Source organism: Oryzias latipes, chromosome 12, assembly GCF_002234675.1.
Source record: "Oryzias latipes chromosome 12, ASM223467v1".
NCBI classification, from domain to species: Eukaryota; Metazoa; Chordata; class Actinopteri; order Beloniformes; family Adrianichthyidae; genus Oryzias; species Oryzias latipes.
Genome location: NC_019870.2, coordinates 13,141,841 through 13,161,004, shown reverse-complemented (window position 1 = coordinate 13,161,004; position 19,164 = coordinate 13,141,841). Strand labels below are relative to the sequence as shown.

The 19,164-nt window shown below is 37.6% G+C and overlaps 1 protein-coding gene and 1 long non-coding RNA gene across 5 annotated transcripts in view; one reads left to right on the top strand and one right to left on the bottom strand.

Moving 5' to 3' along the window:
• LOC101157960 (netrin receptor UNC5C) overlaps positions 1-6,712 on the bottom strand; it is a 128,870-nt gene extending 122,158 nt beyond the window's left edge. For 2 of the 4 annotated variants that reach the window (XM_011481792.3, XM_020707660.2), the window contains exon 1: positions 6,252-6,711. In XM_011481792.3, the coding sequence (XP_011480094.1) occupies positions 6,252-6,312 (61 nt within the window). In that variant the 5' untranslated portion in view covers positions 6,313-6,711. Of the gene's footprint in view, positions 1-6,251 lie in introns of all 4 variants that reach the window. The other 2 variants (XM_011481791.3, XM_020707661.2) reach the window with 2 other exon arrangements.
• Positions 6,713-7,050: 338 nt separating this feature from the next.
• LOC110016010 lies at positions 7,051-17,651 on the top strand. The gene is made up of 5 exons (XR_002874278.1): positions 7,051-7,258; positions 14,268-14,385; positions 15,602-15,807; positions 16,964-17,077; positions 17,158-17,651. It is a non-coding gene; the product is annotated as an uncharacterized LOC110016010 (long non-coding RNA).
• Positions 17,652-19,164: the final 1,513 nt, after the last annotated feature.

Here is a 19,164-nt window from a genome sequence, read left to right as displayed (position 1 = left end):
CAAATTCATTTAGTTTTTGAGTAGGACTGCAACTGTCAGAAACTGCAACAATCAGAAAAATTTAACTTTTTGATCTCTCAAACTCTGTTAACGTGCTTATGAGAAAACTTTTCGAGTATGAAAGATGATGGATTTGTTTCTATTTTCCAAATGGCCATTTGTACCAGGCAGCAGTGGATGCAGTTTATTTTTTAGAAGCTTTTAGAAGGCTTTAAAGTTTTGCTTGCAGAACTTTATGAAGGACAGCATTATAGACAGACCTTACTATAAAACTATTTTTTTTTCCTTTTTGATTTACAATGTTTTGTGAGTGGTCAGGGGTCTACTGAAAAAAACATGCTTTTATTTTATAACTAACTGTTTTGTTTACTTTATACTAAAGATAAACACAAATGACTTCATCGTGAAGGTGATGAAGTCACGTAGCAGTAGCACAGCGGCAAAACAATTCATAGTGCCAGTCTCATTGTCGGTTTATAAATATCCTCGCAAAACTGTGTTTTTGTGCATTGAAAAGATAGTAGCTCAATTATAGTTACGGTCACCATGAAGTCGAAACAAAACATGTCTTAGCACGCGTGGGACATAATTCGCAATTGCCAGTGATGGGAGATAGCAAAGAGCAAAAACAATCAGCTCAAAGCGCTCTAAGTCGACACAAATTATTGTCTGCTGTATAGGTACAAAAGATACATTTTAACTGGTGTTAAAGCTCAAAACATTGGCCTTTTTTTGCCTTTTAGTATAGGTTAACTTCCATAACTTTGATGTATAGCCCTGTTTAAATCGAATGACTGGTCACCTCCAAGGGTGCAGTATGGTGATAAGGTATACATGTTCTTCAAGTTCTTGAAAGGCCACTACAAAAACATTAAAAATCTATTTACCTATATTTTCTCATACTTGCAAGGACATGCCCTTAACTTCCTGATGGGAACAGAAAAATGTGGAAGGACATTAGTGGTGAAACACCAGGGGGGAGGCCAGGATGCCAAATTAAAGGGCAGGAATGGAGTGTGTACTTATTCTCACTCATGATGTGCTCTGTCAGCCCCGCTGCTTATAATGCCATGAGAAGGGCCACTTAACTCGTAATCACTTCTCTGTCCCCTTTGCCTCAGTCCACCCCTCCATCACCCCTCAACCCCCCCCCCCAGATTTTCCGACTTTTGGCTTTGATCTCTAATCACAAATGAATGTCAGATCCAGAGCAGGGACAGTGGTCCACCCCGCCCCCCACACCTTACCCAATGCTGACAATTCTGTAATCACAGAGCTCTTAGCTGGTAATAGGCCAACAAGCTTTTCACTGAGAGATGACTGCAGCTCTAATGCAACTCTACTCTTAACACCCATTTTCTGGCAAAGGGAAATCACAGGTATGGAATCAGGTCACAACCACGCATCATCCTCAGAATCATTATCTTGCATTTATTCATTTAAGAAACTGATGGTGGAGGCCGGATTTTAAAAAGGACTCTAATTCACTGACTATAACCTGAAAAGTTAAACTCCCACTTTTAATCTATTTTGACCCTTGTGCTATCTTAGATGACCCCACCATTGCATTGAAGTGTTCTCCCTACCATGAAAAAGGTGGATAAAGGTGGAAAGATTTCATGTAATCCACCAGTGACACCAGTGAGGTTCACAAATCATTGAAGAAAAAAGGTTCGGCGCACTGTCTAGTGGGTCTAGATGACCCAACTCCCAATGTTAAAGTGCCTATGATAGCACAAGGGTTACAACACAACTGAAAGTGTTTTAAATATGATTATGTTGTTGTTGTTTTTTTTTTTTTTGCAAAAATCAAAAAACCTGTTGTTTTCTAGGAAGGACATAGTTTCTGCAGAGTGGCAGGAGTCCATCAGAAATTCACCTCTAAGTTGAGGGTGGGAGAGTTGACACCTGCACTCATTTCCCATCATCCCTTTGCTAACACTCTTACAGCCCCTAACAACTCCAAGCCAACGTTAGCAGTGCAAAAAAAATGGTGAGCAATATCTGAGCCATCCAGCCGTGCAGTTCTGAGCCAGAGACTAGCTCGGATGAGGAAAACGCACATGGATCTAGTCGTCTACAAGTTGATGCATCTGCATGGAGCAGAGCAGAAGCTTGTGGCCTGCTGATTGTACTTTTTACGTAACAACTACAAGCTTTTCGTCTGCTCCTGATTCACCACAATAAAGAAATACTCAAAAATGCTGTTTTAATCTTAATTTTCTTTTTAAATGTTCTCCACCATGAGAAAAATGCTACAAGAACATGTTAAAAACAGCAAAAACTTCATCTTTATTGGAGTGGGTCTTTAAACTCCCTATAATTTGTTCTGGTGTGATGCCCTTGGATTTACCAAACCCTATAAAAAAGTGGAAAAAGTAGTCAAACACAAACAAACAGAAACATCCAGGTGGTAAAATATTTACCATGAAGGGATGCAGGTCAGCCATTTTGGCACAAGTCGAACTGTCAAGTACTGCTACTTCTGCCGAGTTCTGCTAATGGACTGTTAATAGACGTGAATGTTGTGCTGTGAAGCTCCCCTGCAGTCGAGAGTGTCACACAGGGGGGGATTAATGACATTGGGCTTTTCATCCCTTGTCCGTTCCTGTCCCCCCATTTTGATAACTCCACTTCACCCTTCTCTCCTCTCAACCTCTCCGATCAGTTCCGACTCCTCTTCGTTCTCTACCTTGTTGTCCCTTTCCTGTGTCCTTGCAATCTCCTTCATCTCACTACCCCCCCCCCCCCCCCCAACACACACACACCCTCCCCCCACTGCTTTTAGTGGAAGAAACAAGATTTTACCACGGTGGAATCAAGTGCTGTTAAGGATCTCCTCAAGTTTACTGCGCTCTAAGGCATGCGGGCTGAGAGAAACAAACAGAGACGGCAAGAAAACATCCAACAGAAACAGCATTTAAGGAAATAGGGCAAAAAATAAATATTTACAAATACTAACTGGAAGAGGCATCCCTTCAGCAGGGTGGTCAGAGGCATCAGCTGCCGTTCCACATCTGAATGAACATTTTTAGAGCAAAGTATGCCAACTTGAAGTTCTGGGAAGTTGTGAGATTTGTTCTTTGTTTCAAAATGCTCTCAGGGTGGGAGTCAACACCCCCACTCCCTCCCCCCATCTCCTTGAAAAGTGGGGATCTCCAAAATGTGGTTTATGCTGAAAAGGATATATCTCCCGTAACTGTGACCTTTTTGTAAACCTGTGTGGTTTGTTTGCTTTAATTTAAACTAAAAGCCACTAAAAACACATCCGTACTTACAAAAAGAGGCCTTTTACTTTAAAAGTAACACATAAGGATGGAAAAAACAAAGTATCCATTGAAAGCTTTTTTTAGTGCAGTTTATTTAAAATATTTTTCTCATTGACTCATAGCGATTTTAAATCTGCAACACTGTTTCTTTGAGTGTTATTTCGGGATATATTCTATGTTTTCTTATTAATTTCTTTGGATGACGATATGAAAACCTTTCAGTGTTTGTTCCATGCTTTTATTCTGCTATTTTATCAATCCATTTTTTTTTTACGTCATAATTGTCTTTCTTTAGAAACATTTAGATTTGTACAAGCTTCTTTGGACCCAAGTTTAGAGCAACTTTATGAAAAAATGGACTTTGATTTGAAACTTTTGGTTCTGTTACTCAATTATTACCATTACTACCATTCAAACAATAAAAAAACTTGGCTAAAGAGGATTTGTACCACAACCGGTCAAAAGAAATAAAAAAAAATAAAAGTAAAACAAAAACTGTTTTAATTGGGTGGAATTAAATAACAAAAAACGTTTGAAAACAAAATGTATTAATGGCTCAACAGACACCAAAGTAAAAAAGTGTACAGATACAGAAATATACATTATGTCCAAAATATGCCAGCAACTGTGTTTTTCTCTACCATTAAATCACAGACCACCACCACCCATGCCGAGTCTAAAAACTTAAAATAGCAAACCCTTTTTTGCTTCCATAACAACAGTATATGACATCAAGTGGAGCAGGGAAGCAAACTCAGCAGCCACTTTTCACAGTAATTATTACTCGCTACAATGCTCCCTCTGTCTCTGTTAGCAACCGGTTTCTCCTCTGACCTGCTCATATGCATGTCTTTTTTTCCACCTGTTCATTACACAAAACCATCTTCATTCAGCTTGGGTAAGCCTTCAATTTCTTGCACATCTCTCGAATTTAAATTTGTAATTTCTCAAGAACAGGGATTTTGGTAAAGGTTCCTTAAACACACAAACAGCTAAATTGCCTGTTGTAATAAAAGTAGCATTCACATTTTAAAGTAGCATTTGCGAAGATTGCTCTGAATGGGAGTGCAGGGTACGGTAAATAATAACATGTTTCTGCACTCTGGAGTCACAAGACTTTCTCGTCCATGTATCAAATATCCTTTAACTTTCCTCTCCATAAACAATCCTCAGAGGACACATCATCAGAAAGCAGAGACGCAGCAGAAACAGCAGCGTGGCGTGAGAGGAGGGGAGAGGCGCAAGGGCAGCACTGTGGAAAAACTGAACTAATCTTAAGCCAGCCAGCAGCATCAATGTGTCCACACTAACAGAAGTGCGCTTTGTAAATGTCAAGCTTAAGGTCAGCCATGAAAATCCTAAAGAAATAAAAAACACTAAATGAGATTTTGCCTTGTTCTGAGTTTCATAAGTTGAGCTTCACCACCATTAGGTGATTTTTCAAGACAATTTAATAAAATTAAAAAAGCTATGTCTTTGATTCCATGGACCATCTGTTCAACCTTAATATTCCTAATTAAGTCATTACAACTAAAGCCATATCTGTCTTTTAAAAAGGCAGCATTTCATCTGTTCCCATGACAACTTGAACTCCTTCATCCACTTCTACATCATGGACAGTAGTGTGCAGATCTGCTACTGCTGTGAAAATATCTAGGTTTTCTCTCACCAAAGATTTCCAATCAAGCTCCTGTCGCCAAGCTCTCGTCTGCTTGTCGCAGACAATCCCCTTTGTTCAGCTAAATAAAAAGCCAAACACATTAAAAAAATGTTCCTTCTAGTAAGCAGTATAATTAAAAATCTGCAAAAACAAGTTCCAAATCCCCCCTTTCAAAAAAAAAAAAGAAAAAAAAACAGGCAGGGAAAGAATGGTGTCACGAGGAACAGCTGAGTAAGTGAACCACTTTAATCATCAGTAGTTTTACACTGAAGAAGTGACTGTCATGCGATTTGGAAATGTGTACAGCTCATCAGTGTCCCAAAATAGCTAAGCCCATTAATTAGACTCAAGCAATGTTCTTCTGCTGTATTGACTTCTTAATGGACAGAGAAGAACCTTGTTCATATTCCCTTCTAGTCAATGACACAGAGCTCTCCGGGGTTTAGGGAAGGGTATTATGTCATTCCACCCTGCCCTTCAGAAACGGTCTGCAGCTGTATTTGGTTCTCCCCAGTTTCTGCTCATTAACAATGTAGGAGGTAGATAAAAGTCTGGAGCCGCTAGATAAGGTTGCAAGAGTTCCATGCCCTCTCCAGGACGTATGTTTGGACCTCCAATTTCCCTTCACATTTTGACTAAAAGGTTTTAATTTAAAAAATTAAATAATAATAATAAATCAACCCATGTAGAGAATGTGACACCTAAATCATTAAACTGGACATGGTTCTGTCAAAAGAAAAGGGCTACAGTTCCATAACTAAAACACACACAGAGGAATAGTGGCAAACATCAGCTCCTCTGTAGTTAATTTGACTCAGAAAAAAGGAGATTAAGCCAATGTTATCTCCGTTTTCCTTAATTAACAGCTATAACACGCAACAGAATTTGGTAAACAGTCTTTATTTTGTTTATGGTAGACATAGAAATGTAATTTGATTGTTAAAAAGGCATCACAATACTAGCATCTAAGTCTTGATTGTCCAAAAGATTTGGGAATTTTTTTCTTTGATTTTAGGCGTTTTGTGCGTTTGGAGAAAGCTACTTTTCCTAATAAAAAAATGGCACAGACTAGGATTATTCTCAGTTCTAAATCATCATAGCTATTATTTTTATTTTATTATGATTTTATTAACCCTTCATTATTTGTTGTACTCTCTTACTTAACCCGTTTATTGCAGTAATCTGGGGGAAACACATCTCCATCAATTACGCTCCTCTGTCATCCCTCTCCTTTGTCTTCTGCACCCCGCACAACTTTACCAAACTTTGACCGAAGAGTGCGTCCAAGTTCACAGGTCAAGAAAGAGCTTTTAAAGTTTTACCTTGAGCCACTGCGATGTCCAACAACAAGAGAAAGAGCAGGAGCCAGAATGAGGTCGTCATCTCAGACGAGGATCTCGGCGCTCTTTGCTTCTTTTCGGTCAGGTTGCGCACCGCTCGGTAATCAAAGAGTCAAACTGCGCTTTTGGGCAAGTCCGACAAAACGCAAACAAATGCACCCCTTGGCGGTCCAAAAAAATGTGGTTTTGCGCAGAGTATATCCGGCGCAGTGTGTTTTCGCAAACATGTGATAGTTTATGGATTAGAAGCTGGCTGCATCGCCCCTCCGTCAGGACAGATGTTGCATCCAAATCTGCGTCCCCCTTTCAAAGTAAAGGGGTTTTTCTTGACTTGTGAGGTCGATCTCTTGAAGGCAAATTCATGCTCCTTCATAGGTCTAGCAGCGCTGTCTTACTACCCTCTCTGTGGAGCCTTTCCACGCGTGTGAGAGATGTGAGTGCGCGCGTCTCTGAGCCCGTGCGCTGCGCTGACAGGACTGAAAGCGGAGGACGGAGCAGTCTCTGTGGGTTACCTTGTTCCTTCAGCCAATCCAAGGGCTCCGGCAAGTGGCGACGCTGTGTGAAAACCTGGCCCGGACAGCAGCGTGGAATGGAAGCCGGGAGAAATGTGGATGCTGGGGTGTAGCGTCAAATCGCAATGAAAATGAGATGGAAAAATGTTTATCTTCAGAGAAAAAAATATTAAAACGTAATCTTCAAATGTGTGCCCTCCCTAAAAAAAAAAAAAAAAAGCCATGCCAACAGGTGTTTCCAATTTCTCTTAATTAGTTTGGGCGCATGCGCTGTAGTGTGGGAGGGCATCATTTATCTAGCAGGGCCCCGCACTTCCCCTCGCTATAACTGCTCTAATTGTCATATAAAAGCACAGAGAGCGTGTCACAGTGATCAATACTGAGCTCAGCCTAATAGACGCGGAATCACAGACGGAGAGGCAAAGATAGACGGAGGGGGAAAAAGTCTGCTTCGTGCTCCTGATGGAAGTCTGATGGGTAATTATACAAGCACGACAGATGTCTGAGTAATACCCGGCACTGTGATTAAAGTGAAATATGAACTTCACACTATCTCTGCCACTAAATGAAACTTTTAAAATATGAATCTAATTTTGGAAGTTTGGTTTTCTCCCTTGTCTTGTGTGGCGGTGGGAAGGCAGTTTCATCTCATGCCATGATGATAAGGATTTGCAGGAAATTGTCTGCTGTGTTGATCACACAATAGTGTTAGATAGCAAGGAAATGAATAGGGAATTGTTTTTTCCCTCCTGCTTAAGAAGCACATTCTATTTATTTTCACCTGTGAATGACAACCTAATTAATGTATGGAGTTCCCCAAGGTTCAGTTTTGGGTCTTCTTCTATTTTATAAACCAATTCCTATGAAAAAGGTTCTTATGGTGTTCTTGTGGCATCTTTTCTGATCATGAAAAGCCTTATATTAAGAAAATTAAGCGTAAAATTGCACTTCTAAGTATCTCTTTATTTGAATTGTTGTGAATCAGAAGCAGATGAAAAAATGTCAAATGTACAAGCTTGTAGATGTCAAGTAGAAGCTACAACTGGTGGGCCACAATTTCCCACTCTGCCCCTTATGTGTCCACTTGCAGACAAATAGATCCACAAATTGTTTTCCTCATCCAAGCTCAAAATTGAATAGTTGCATAGATCCAATATTGCTCGTCATTTTTGTTGCACAGGTAAAGTTAGGTGGGGTTGTGAGGGACTGAAAGCTTGCGGGAGAGAGTGCAAACAAAGAGATGATGGGAAATGAGCACAGGCTTAGAGGCGTATTTCTAATGAACTCCTACTGATCTGCAGAAACTAAGTTCTGGGAAATGACAGTTTTTTTTTGTTTTGACTAAAAATGGCATAATCATAATTAAAAGATTACCGGGAATGCTTTTACAATAGATCAAAACATTACCTGAGTGGGTCTTTAAGCCTGTTTGGCAGAAATTAAACATGTTTTTTTTGCAGCGATTACTCCAATTCTGTAGATGTCCTCTAATGTTTAATTAGTACGTTTGTATTGTTGATTTGTGTCACGTGTTTTAAACCAAAATTAAAATTTACATTTGCAGATAAATTCTAAACAGACTTAGTAATCATTGCTTCTGAACAGTAAAATTCCATTTTGAACTCTCCAATCAGCTGAAACTCCAAAAACATGGTGCATTGTGTATTTCAGTCTTTGGGATGCAACTACAACAGTAATTTCAATTACTCAAAAAATACTAATTTGTAAAAACAATTCTATTGTATTGTGACATAAAGAGAATTACCAGGCTTTTATTTCCTCTTGTTCAGATTATATCCTCTGTGTTCAGATTATATCCTCTGTGTATTTTAACCAGTGATAAGAAGGAGAAAAGGGTAAAACTAGAAATGTAAAAACCAATACAGCACCCAAAGTGCAGACAATGACTAATGCTGCACAATCCGAGGACACCCTTACCTTTTGACACATAACTGTAAATCCAGAGTCACTTTGACATCAGAAGCTGTGCTTTATTTTTGACTTTGAAGTGAATTAACCTTGAAAATACCTGAGACATTCATGGTTGATGCATTATGTAAAAGACACATAAATAGTGGGATAAAAAAAAACGATAAATAGATAAATAAAAACTGTTTAAAACAGATTTTATTGCAGATTTTATTTAAACAATCTAAGCCCATACCTTGTTTTTTAACCATCAGAGTCTGTACTACTGCGGGAAAAAAAAAATTTTTTAATGTAAAAGTTTGATTCTAAAATAAATCATCTTTTATAAACTAGTGGAAAATGTAAAAAAAACTACTCTAATTAATCCCTTTTGGAATTTTCAAATAACTTTTGAATGAGATAAAAACAATACAGTTTTCTCACCCCTTTGTCTGTGATCTCCTGTCCTACATTTGAAGGCTGTGTAGTCCTTCCCCTTTGGAACTTATTTGTGAAAGGTGTTGTGAACAAAGCTTGTCTGCCTAATTGCATTTTTATTGGAGTGATGTGGATTCCCAAATTTTAGTGAGCTCTGAATTTAGAGTAATCACAAAAGATGCAAATACCAGTCTATTTTTTCCTTTTAAAAAATCACTTATTTTGAAACAATTATGTTGCACAGACAACTTTGTGGTCATTGAACAGAGCATGTGGACAATAACATATAGGTGATGTTAATATCAATATTATTATTGATTAATACATATTGCCTTTGACACCCTTAATGTGCTTTGTGTTGTTCCCAAAACCAATGTTCCTTTTAAAATGAATTCCTAGTACTGCTTCCTATTTATTCATTCTGGTGATCTTCACATTTTACTTTTGTTTGCCAACTGAGAAAAGTGACACACTGTAGCTCTGCGCCGTTGCCGCCCATCAATTCAAGGTTAAGCTAAGTGTGCTTTTTGAAATGTCCTTGTACACACTGCTTTTGTACTGAACTTTTTATTTTTATTTGTGGCCTGTTAACTTAAACAAGTTTTGACATTCTGTTGTGGCTTCATTCGTGAGGCTTTGAGGTGCAGATTTAAAAAATATAAAGCAGCATTCAGTACAAGTCAGAAAAATGAAATTCAGTGTTTTCCTAGTCAGCTGGTACTTTAGAGCTGGGAAATCCTGTTTAAAGGTTTTTATTTCAGAGGGTCAAAAGCTGGGCTGTATTCCTCAAGTCCTTTCAATGAAATCAGATATTCAAAATTTAAGCCCACCAGTTTTATTTCATTTTATTTTTTAAAAGAACAAAGTATCCATGTAACCTAAAACATGAACCGTTACCTTTTTATACGCTTTTGAGAATGGATATTCCATATGTGCATGGTGCAAAAAGCCTGCATATCACAGTAATACTCATGTGTAAGTGCCCTCAGATTGTTAACACAATCCTTTCAGCAAATAACTCCCCTAACATCCACACCTTTGTCAGGAAAGATAGATTTTTACTCACTGAGTGGCTGCTAGATGGAAACTCTAGTCTCAGGAAATTTGACACTGTAGAGAAGCATAACAACCCTGAGAGGACAGCTATGTCTGAGATGCTGGAAGTACAAAGTAATACAGGAAGAGAACAGTCCTTTAAAAGTCCTGCTTTATTTACACAGACTGGCTCGTCTTGCTACATGATAACATTCCGGTTCCCCGACTTCCTGGTGCTGACTTTGAACATTTTGCTATTCTACATTGGAGGGAAGATGAGATGTAGGAAGGGTTTGAGATTTTTATTGTGAAGTGGCAACATTTTGCACAGTGAGACATCACAGCAATGACACGCTTTTGTGGCAAGATCTGTAAAAAATAAAATAAAAATGTGGACACATGATAGATCAACATCTTTTTGTGTGTCATGCAAATATGATTTAGATTTAACATCAGTTCTCTGTTGTGTTAGTCTGACATTCCTGCAGTTTTTCTCTAATGTGCAAGTCTTTTCCTTTTGGTGCTCGTTGATACAAAAAAGTTTGGAAAATAATAAAGTACATGTCTAATATATAGCGATATCCATGAACCCAATCATTTTTCATCTTAAAAATAAGAATTTCTTTAATTAGATTTTACTACCAATATGTCTTTAAAATACATGGAATACATGTTAAAATAGCAGTTGTTTGGTCTGTGTTGTGGTCAAACACATCCAGGATTATAATGATACAAAAGAGTAGTTCCGGCTTACCATCATGTCTTTTTAGTCATCGCTATTGTATCTTGAACAGGTTTCAGGGCTGCTACGCAGTATTGTTTGGTTGGAAAGTAATGAATCGATTATCTTTTGCCATTAGTTGTCAATATGTTGGCATATACTTTAGCTAAGGTGTTCTTGTGCCAAATCAAACCAAGGTATTTCTGTGTTTAATCAATATTTGACATGGCATCAGTTTCAAGGATGCAGCAAAAAGGATTCCAGTCAACTTTTTTAATTACCTTGAAATTAATGCATTTATTTATTGCTTTTTTAATAAAAAAACTGAACTGAAATTGACTATAATGACCTTGGTTTCCTATTATTATGAAGGGATTCACTCAAGGTTAACTACTTCAGTTAGTTCGATAATAGACCTACCTGTTTTGTTTCTTTTTTATTTATTCGTTTTTCCTTTTAGCAAAATAAAAAAGCTAAAATCTCTGAGTTTTATTGAACGCTGTCCAGTTTCCACCAGTTTTATATTCAATAAAATTTCATCAAAGTATTTCTCGTTTTCTGATGTTTTTCCATTATTTTTCCATGTTGCTTCTTCTTCAGTGGTGCAATCTTCTTTTATACATAACATCTAATATTATACACACATGCTAGCTAATACGATAATGGGTATCTCCCTAAACAGTAGCCAGAACAGGCTCCACCAACCCTCTGACCCCAAAAAGAATATATTGAATATAGTTTGGTATCTCCTTCTATGAAATTAATTCAACATTTTTCACTAGACTTGCAAAACAGAGACAGTCTGCTCACCTTAGAAAAGCTTAGTTTAATAGCAGAATGTTGGCATTTGAAGGAGTCTTCTATTTTTTTAAATGAAAAACTAGATGATGTCGTTGCATTGTGTAATCTTTACAGTTCACAAATAAGGGGGAGGAAGGGCATTTATAACAATGATATGATAAAACAAATTTGTGCTGATTTGTAGGCAGTTGTGAGGAGGAAGTCATGTTTTTCATGCAGGCGGTCCATAATTTTTGTTAAAACTGAAATACTTTTGCAAATCGTAGATGACATGGAATGAAATTTGCTTGCGTATGATATTTTTTTTTCTGCTTTTACATACTCTAAAAGTATATTTTATGGCATAAGATAAGCCTCTCAGCACTCTACCTGTCAGACATCTCCCACTCCTGCAAATCGCCAAGAGGAGCTTTGTCTCAAGCATTAGGCTGTGGATCAATTAGACAGAGAGACAGACAGATTGATAGAAAGAAAAAAGAGAGAGCTACAACAGCAGACTAATGATTATGTGGAAGCAGTGCATCTACTTTTTTTTCCTTTTTTTATATGGAAGAACCACGTCCTATTGCCACACAAAAATGTGTCCAAGCTTTTTCTAATTTCAAAGATAAACATCACCAAATGTAAATGGAATTGGAACTTAATCACAGCTATTAATTAAGGACCTTCAGGGATGCTCATTCTCATCCACAGAGCAACACGTTGAGATCTAAAGGTGTGGTGTGTCTCCTTTCCACACAGCTGAACGATAAAAAGAAAAGACTTAAAAATAAGGACAGTTTTGATTTAACCTCAAAACTGAAGCAGTTTCTTTTTCTCCTTTTACAACCGTCAACCACAGAGAGAGTGAATAGTGACAACGCCAGTTACGTGCCACACAATAAAGCAGCTTTCCATCGCTTTGGGCACACTTTACTGGCGCTCTGGATATCAGTATTAAAAGTGATTTGCAGCTCCATATGTGGCAAGGAATCAAAACTTAATTTAGGCAGATAAAGATGCCATTTGGGAGAGAGATAAAGTGCTGCATCATGGGAGATGTGTTCCTCGGCTTGCTCTCAGCTCCTCACCCTTACAGCGCCCTCAGATTTACAAGCTCTTTTTTCCTGCTCCATAAAACAGCAAATCTGCTCGCCAGGCGACACAGGCAAATGTTAATGGATTCATTTGTCAAGAATCCTCCACTTATTTACAGTCCTCCTCCATTACCATCTCTCCTCTTGTAAGAGAAAATCCCGTGGCCAAAGTCAAAATATCGATTCGCCTGTCCGTCAGATTGTGAGGCCCTCTATAAAACACAGAACCAAAGACACAGCTGCCACAAGGATTGTGCTGCAACATGACAGTTGCCCAATCAGTGCAGTAACTTTACTTCCCTTAAATTATGCAGAGGAATACAACTGAGATGTGGAATTAATCACAGTTGCTTTAGAATTAGAGACTTTAAAGACTGAGTTTAGTTTATGGAGACTGACTCAAGTCAGTCACTCCTGCCTATTAGCCCAGTTTCTGCACCAAACCCTTTTTCGTTTCCGCTACACAGATTCACTTATGAGAATGATTTTGTCCTGCCCACTCTGACCATTGCTGCTATTTCTTTGGCGTTACTATGCTTGTATTTAATCATCCAGATTGAGTCATGGCTGACTCACTTCGTTTTCTTCTGAAAATGCTGTTGTCCATCTAAGTGGATGGTGTATAGTCACCTAAACTGCATTTTATTCTAATATCCTATACTATCATTACGATCCAGTCAACTCATCTTTTGATCTATTATAAACGTGTTCCCAGTTAATTATGATGATGCCGTTTTTAGCCCAATTTAAAAAAAACTGTCGTTTTCTAGAACATAATTTCTGCAGAGCGGCAAGAGTTGATTCGAAATTTGCCTCTGAATTGTGGGCGAGACTTAGCCTACTTCCCATTATCCATATGTTTACACTTTCTCCTGCTACGTTGCAGCTCCTCACAACCCCAACCTAACATTACTGGTGCAACCAAAATGGCGAGCACTGCTGGAGCTAACCAGCTGTACAGTTTTAGGTCAGATGGCAGCTCAGACGAGGAAAATAAAGATGTACATGGATCTAGTCGTCTACAAGTGGATGTATCACAATGGAGTGGAGCGAGGAGTCCAGCGTATTTTCTATGTCGCAAATAAGCTCTATTAAAAAAATACTGCTCCTGATTCAATTTGAATAAAGAAAAACTCAGAAATGCAACTTTAAGCTTAATTTTATTTATCTATGTTCTCCATCATAAGAAAAATACCACAAGAACACAATTAAAAACACCAAAAATCCCAATTTTCATCAGAGTAGGTCTTTAAAATCTTTGGTCTTTTTCTTTATAATGCTTCATATTGATGCCACTGTGTTCCAGATTCAATAACTTCCACCCATCCTGTTTAATTTGGAACTATGAACTATTTGCAAACTAATTAGGACATTTTAAATTTATATAGTATATTTTATAAATAGTTTATAGTCTTTTTTTTGAAAGTATTATTTCCAAAATGAAGCCCTAGCATTTTTGGTAGTATCTTGTGTTCACCAGTTGTCTTAATTGTTTCCAAAAATCCAGCAGCTTCTCTGGACCACCAAGGTTGCTCCTCCGTGACTGCTGATGCAAGCCAGGCCTTGACCCCGCTCAACACTACTGATAGTTCAGGCTTCTCATTTTGAACTCCGCCTGGAGGAAGGTGAGAGCCCAACTGCTGCAGATTTAGATTACCCCCCCCCCCCCCCCACCACCACCACCACCACCACCACGACACATCTTATTTCTTGTAGATGATCAAAGCATCCAGTTTAACTCTGTTTAAAACATGTCCAAACCATGTGATATAAGGTAGCGAGAAAATTTAAGTCTGATGTGAATTGTTACCACAAAACAAAACACCTTATATAGAAGCATTGAGGAAAAATTAGAAAGCAAGCCAGGAAAGTGTTCTTATTTTACCAGTGAACCAAGTTATCTTAACCCTGCAGTGATGACCCGTATACCAATGCATCAACACTTGCAGCTGAGTAAAATACGATTTCTGCTAAATTTAATTTTACCATATATTTCAGTTTAAAGTCATGTGTAATGGTCATTTTCTTACTAATTGTCAGAGCTTTTTATAATTCAGAAAAATGGTTATAAATATTTTGCAGAACTATTTTGGGATGGCAATAATACCATGAGCATACAAGGATGAAGGAACTGTTGCAGGAATATTTTAATTAGACAAAAGTGAATGCTTTACAATTCACTCTTGATATTTCATTTGATTTTGTGCCTTTTAAGCTTAAATAATAATTGGATGTCAATAACGTTTCAGCAGTTTAGAGGATTTTAACAGCAACTGTACATCTGGGTTCAGACTTTTCCCTCATATGTGTGGAGATTATTTAAAGAGGTTACAGATCCACCAATCAAAAATGAAGCAAAACATTGACAGAAGTAAATCAATCACACTGTGGCTCACAAATCCACACTTCCCATTTAGATTCAGAGCAGCCTTTTGTATATCAGCAAGCTGATTTTGCTGAATTAAACTGGTTAATGCGTAGCTGGATGTTATCGTTTTTGCTTGTTCTCCATTTTTCTCAGCCAGCTTTTCTAAGGGAGAGCAGTAGGTCAACCAGGTGGTTACAATAAACGACCTTAGAGATCCAGAGTTTCATGAAAATGTATTCAAAGCTGTTTTTCGCTGTTCACATTACCTTTTGTGACTCAAATCTGTGTCTGTTCCTCTAAAGCGTTGGATAACTGCTTCAAATCCCCCAAACATCCCTTGCTTACCTCAGCGCCAAAAAAAGATTCATGAAACATATTCAACGTTTGCACATCTTTCAGTATACTGTCCACATAATTACAGTGTTTTATCCCTTCTTCGTTAACTCTTTCTTATCTCTCCTTTTCATTTGCAGGCTGGGAAATTCCTTTGCGTCTCTGAAGTAAACAGACATTAATCACTTCTTTAGAGGGGAATGTCAAATGGACAGCCCGAGGCATGTTAAGGGGCCACACAGAGGCACACGGGACCAGGAGATAGATGCTGGAGGGCTGCAGGGTGTTTTGCCCCCCTATGGGATGTCTACAGCACCAGCTGATAGGGCCAGCAAGTCCACCTTGGGTAAGTGTGTCAAGGACAGTGAGAGGAGGAGGTGAGACTTTGGCTCTTGGTTAAAACTGTCCCTATAAACTGGAGCAGCGAGTTGCTGACAGAAAACCCTTTGTTTCCTCTTTAACTTTACTTCATACAATCTTTTTGCGAATGTCACACGTTACCAAGCACTAAAATCATCATTCAATGTCACTTTTTAGATTTTAAAAGATGCATTTCTCTATCTGGAAAATTTTGACCAATTTTAAGGATATCTCTGTCAGAAACATTCTTTTCATCATTAGTTCTGAAACCACACAAGAATAATAGCACAATCTAATACAGTTTATGAACCATGAATGGAAGCTATTCATTTGTCATTTGATTCATAATTACTTGTTCTTCTTGAGTGATCATATTAAAAGTCTTTTCATGGTGCTTTATAGAAAATGAAAATCTCTATTTCGCCTTGGTCATCACAGAACAAAACTCTAAAGGTTCCCAAAATATGAAACAAGTCTTCTTTTCTAATATATTTTTTATAACACACGCTCTGTTTTTACAAATATGTTTGCTTGTATTTTACAGATTGTTTTCTGTCAAAATTTTTATTTGAAGGCTTATATTTGCTTGAAATTTGATCAAATTTAAGTGTTGCTTGCAATCTCTTCTTTTGGTTTAAGTTTGTGTGACGTGACATTTATGAAGCAAAGTAGCGTAAAGATGTTACTCACTTACACCAGAGCGCTGACATTAATTATGATCATCTGCTATTTAATTGCTTTTGCCAGTGATGGTTGTCGAAAATCTATTGTTAAAATCAGTCTAGCGAGAATTATTCATTGAAGAAAAAAGTGGCATTTTCAAGGAAGAAGGGACTCTAGACAGTTTTGGGCTTGCGGGTCGGACAAAAAAATGAAGAACAGCTACAGCTTGTCAGACTTCTTTTTGAGTTGCAGAAAACTAACCCTAAAAATAATAGTCTACTTTGAGACGTGTCCTATAGGCTGGACAGACGGCTCAGGGCTACAACACTTCCTGAACAGTTTTCCTGCACATAAGAACTTTTATGCCCCAGAAATAAAGTGCTGCAGCCTTCAGAGGCTGAGCTGGTGTCATAACCTGATGATTAGAGAAGGATACCCCCAAATTTGATGCCATGAAAACATTCCACTGTGATTGGAAGGCTTCAAGATGAGTCCGACTTCCTGAGACTGGAGGGGAGCCATGGACTAGTCGGCATCGAAACCCAAATCAGGATAAAAAAAGAAACATGGCTCCCAGCAAGGATTTGCTTCAGGTAGGAGAAAACGAAAGCACAAATGGGAGAAAATGATACAACTGCCATAGGACTAACCTCTACATTTCACATACCACTAGGAGATGGAGATTAAATCAGGGAGACCTACCATTTTCCTGAAAAGACAAAGGTGAGGACGCCACAAAGATGCAACTGAGACAGTTCAGCATCAAAAACTGAAGAAAAACTGGCTGGAATCCTATAAAAAGCTGAGATGCCCTCAATTATGGGGGGACGGAAAAGTCTTTAATAGCTGACCAACTGGACATCGCAGCAGTCAACAAACTGCAGACGAAGAGGGGTCATATCAAGTAACTTTTATTCAATAGCAGAAACATGAGTTTCTGTTTTGAGAACTACCCAAAACTGAAGAAGGAAGTGCAAAAATGTAGAGTGTGAAAGGCAACACTGATTCCTGTGGTAATCAGAGCGCTCGGGGTTGTGACCCTAAACTGAGAGAGCAGCTCAACAGTATGCAGAAATAGTATGGGAGAATTCTGAGTGACAGAAAAACCCAGAAACAAGGGAGCTACCTGCAGGCTAATATTTACTGAAGGGTTAATTGTTGAACCAGCTGAGGAAAAACAATGATTACTCATTAAAACAAACAAAAAACGTTGTGGTTTTCTTTTCTATTTGCATATTGGTTACTTTTTAACTCTTCATGGATTATTACACTCTTGGTATTGCGATGGTACCAGAGAACAAAATGGAAGATTATTGCATTTTAAGTGTTTTGCTGAATTAAATTTTTTAAATATATTTTATTTATATTGTAAGTTATGAACAAGTGTTTATCCTTTTTCTTATTTTTGTAATAATTACTGAGAAGGAGGGTCTAACGGCAGGGATACCCAGTTTAGTTAGCTTAGTCTGCTTAGTTTAGTTTAGCAATCAGCTATTGTATTTTATGACTGATTTTATGTCATTTACAAGTAGTGAAGCCCGTTGAGACAACTGTGTTGTAATATTGCGCGATATAAGTAAAACTCTGTTGAATAGTGGTTCAGAAAGTGTAAAAAATTAATTCATGTTCTTAAAATGTAATTATTAATCTAGCAATATGTTTGAAAAGTAAATTTTTCTGTTTACAAAGAAACAAATGCCAAACGTCTGAAATTCAATTAATTATTGTTAAACCTAAACATTTAGCATTAAGAAGTAAATAGTAAAAACTTAAAATCTTAGTCTGCAAACACTCAAAATTGTTTTCATGCTAAAAAAAAGTTTAAATAATAAATACAGTGAATCAACCAACGTGCAGAAAATTAAACAATGTAAATCATAACTTTTAAACTTTGTAAGGATATAATTTTGGAAAGAAATAACCAAATTCAAACATATCTGGAAAACAGAAGAGACCAACACAATGGACTATAGGCTTATTGACTGGTGGTAATTAACAAATGGGAAACAGATGATGATGATGATTAAAAACCCAAACCAGGTGTGAACATAACAAGAAGGAACAAATTCTACATGTGTTTTTTTTTTTTTTTTAAATCATGGAAAAAAAAAAAAATTAAAATTGGTTTCCAGAAGCTCACCATAACCATACAGGTAACTTTTCCTCTTTTCTTTTTGTGAATTCTTACGTTGTATTTCACAGGCTTAAGGTGGCTTGTTTGCTTTTTAACTCTCTTTAACCATTCGTATCATATTCGTATCTTATTCGATACACACAATTTTTAAACCCCTTTTGTCTTTAGCATAATCCAAACTTTCCACAAAAAAAAACATACATAACGGTTCATGTTTTCTGCCTTGTAGTGAATTATCATTCCACTAGGGGCAGTAGAAGAGCTTATCCTGGCTGCCTCCATTAAATCTCAAATACGCATTTGGAGGGAAAAAGCGTAGCCAATTTTCAAAACTTTATGGAGAGAATAACAAAGTTATTATTATTGTTGTATTTAAAGAATACATTTACACTGTTAAAAATGAGTATGTCAACTTTTTGTCAGTGGGTAAAATAAGTGCTTTTGTCCTGAACTTTCATGTCTGTATTTTCGATTTTCAACTAACATTGTTGTGAGAAAAATGTACCAAATCACCTATTGTATCCTGAGTTACACCATCTATATCTC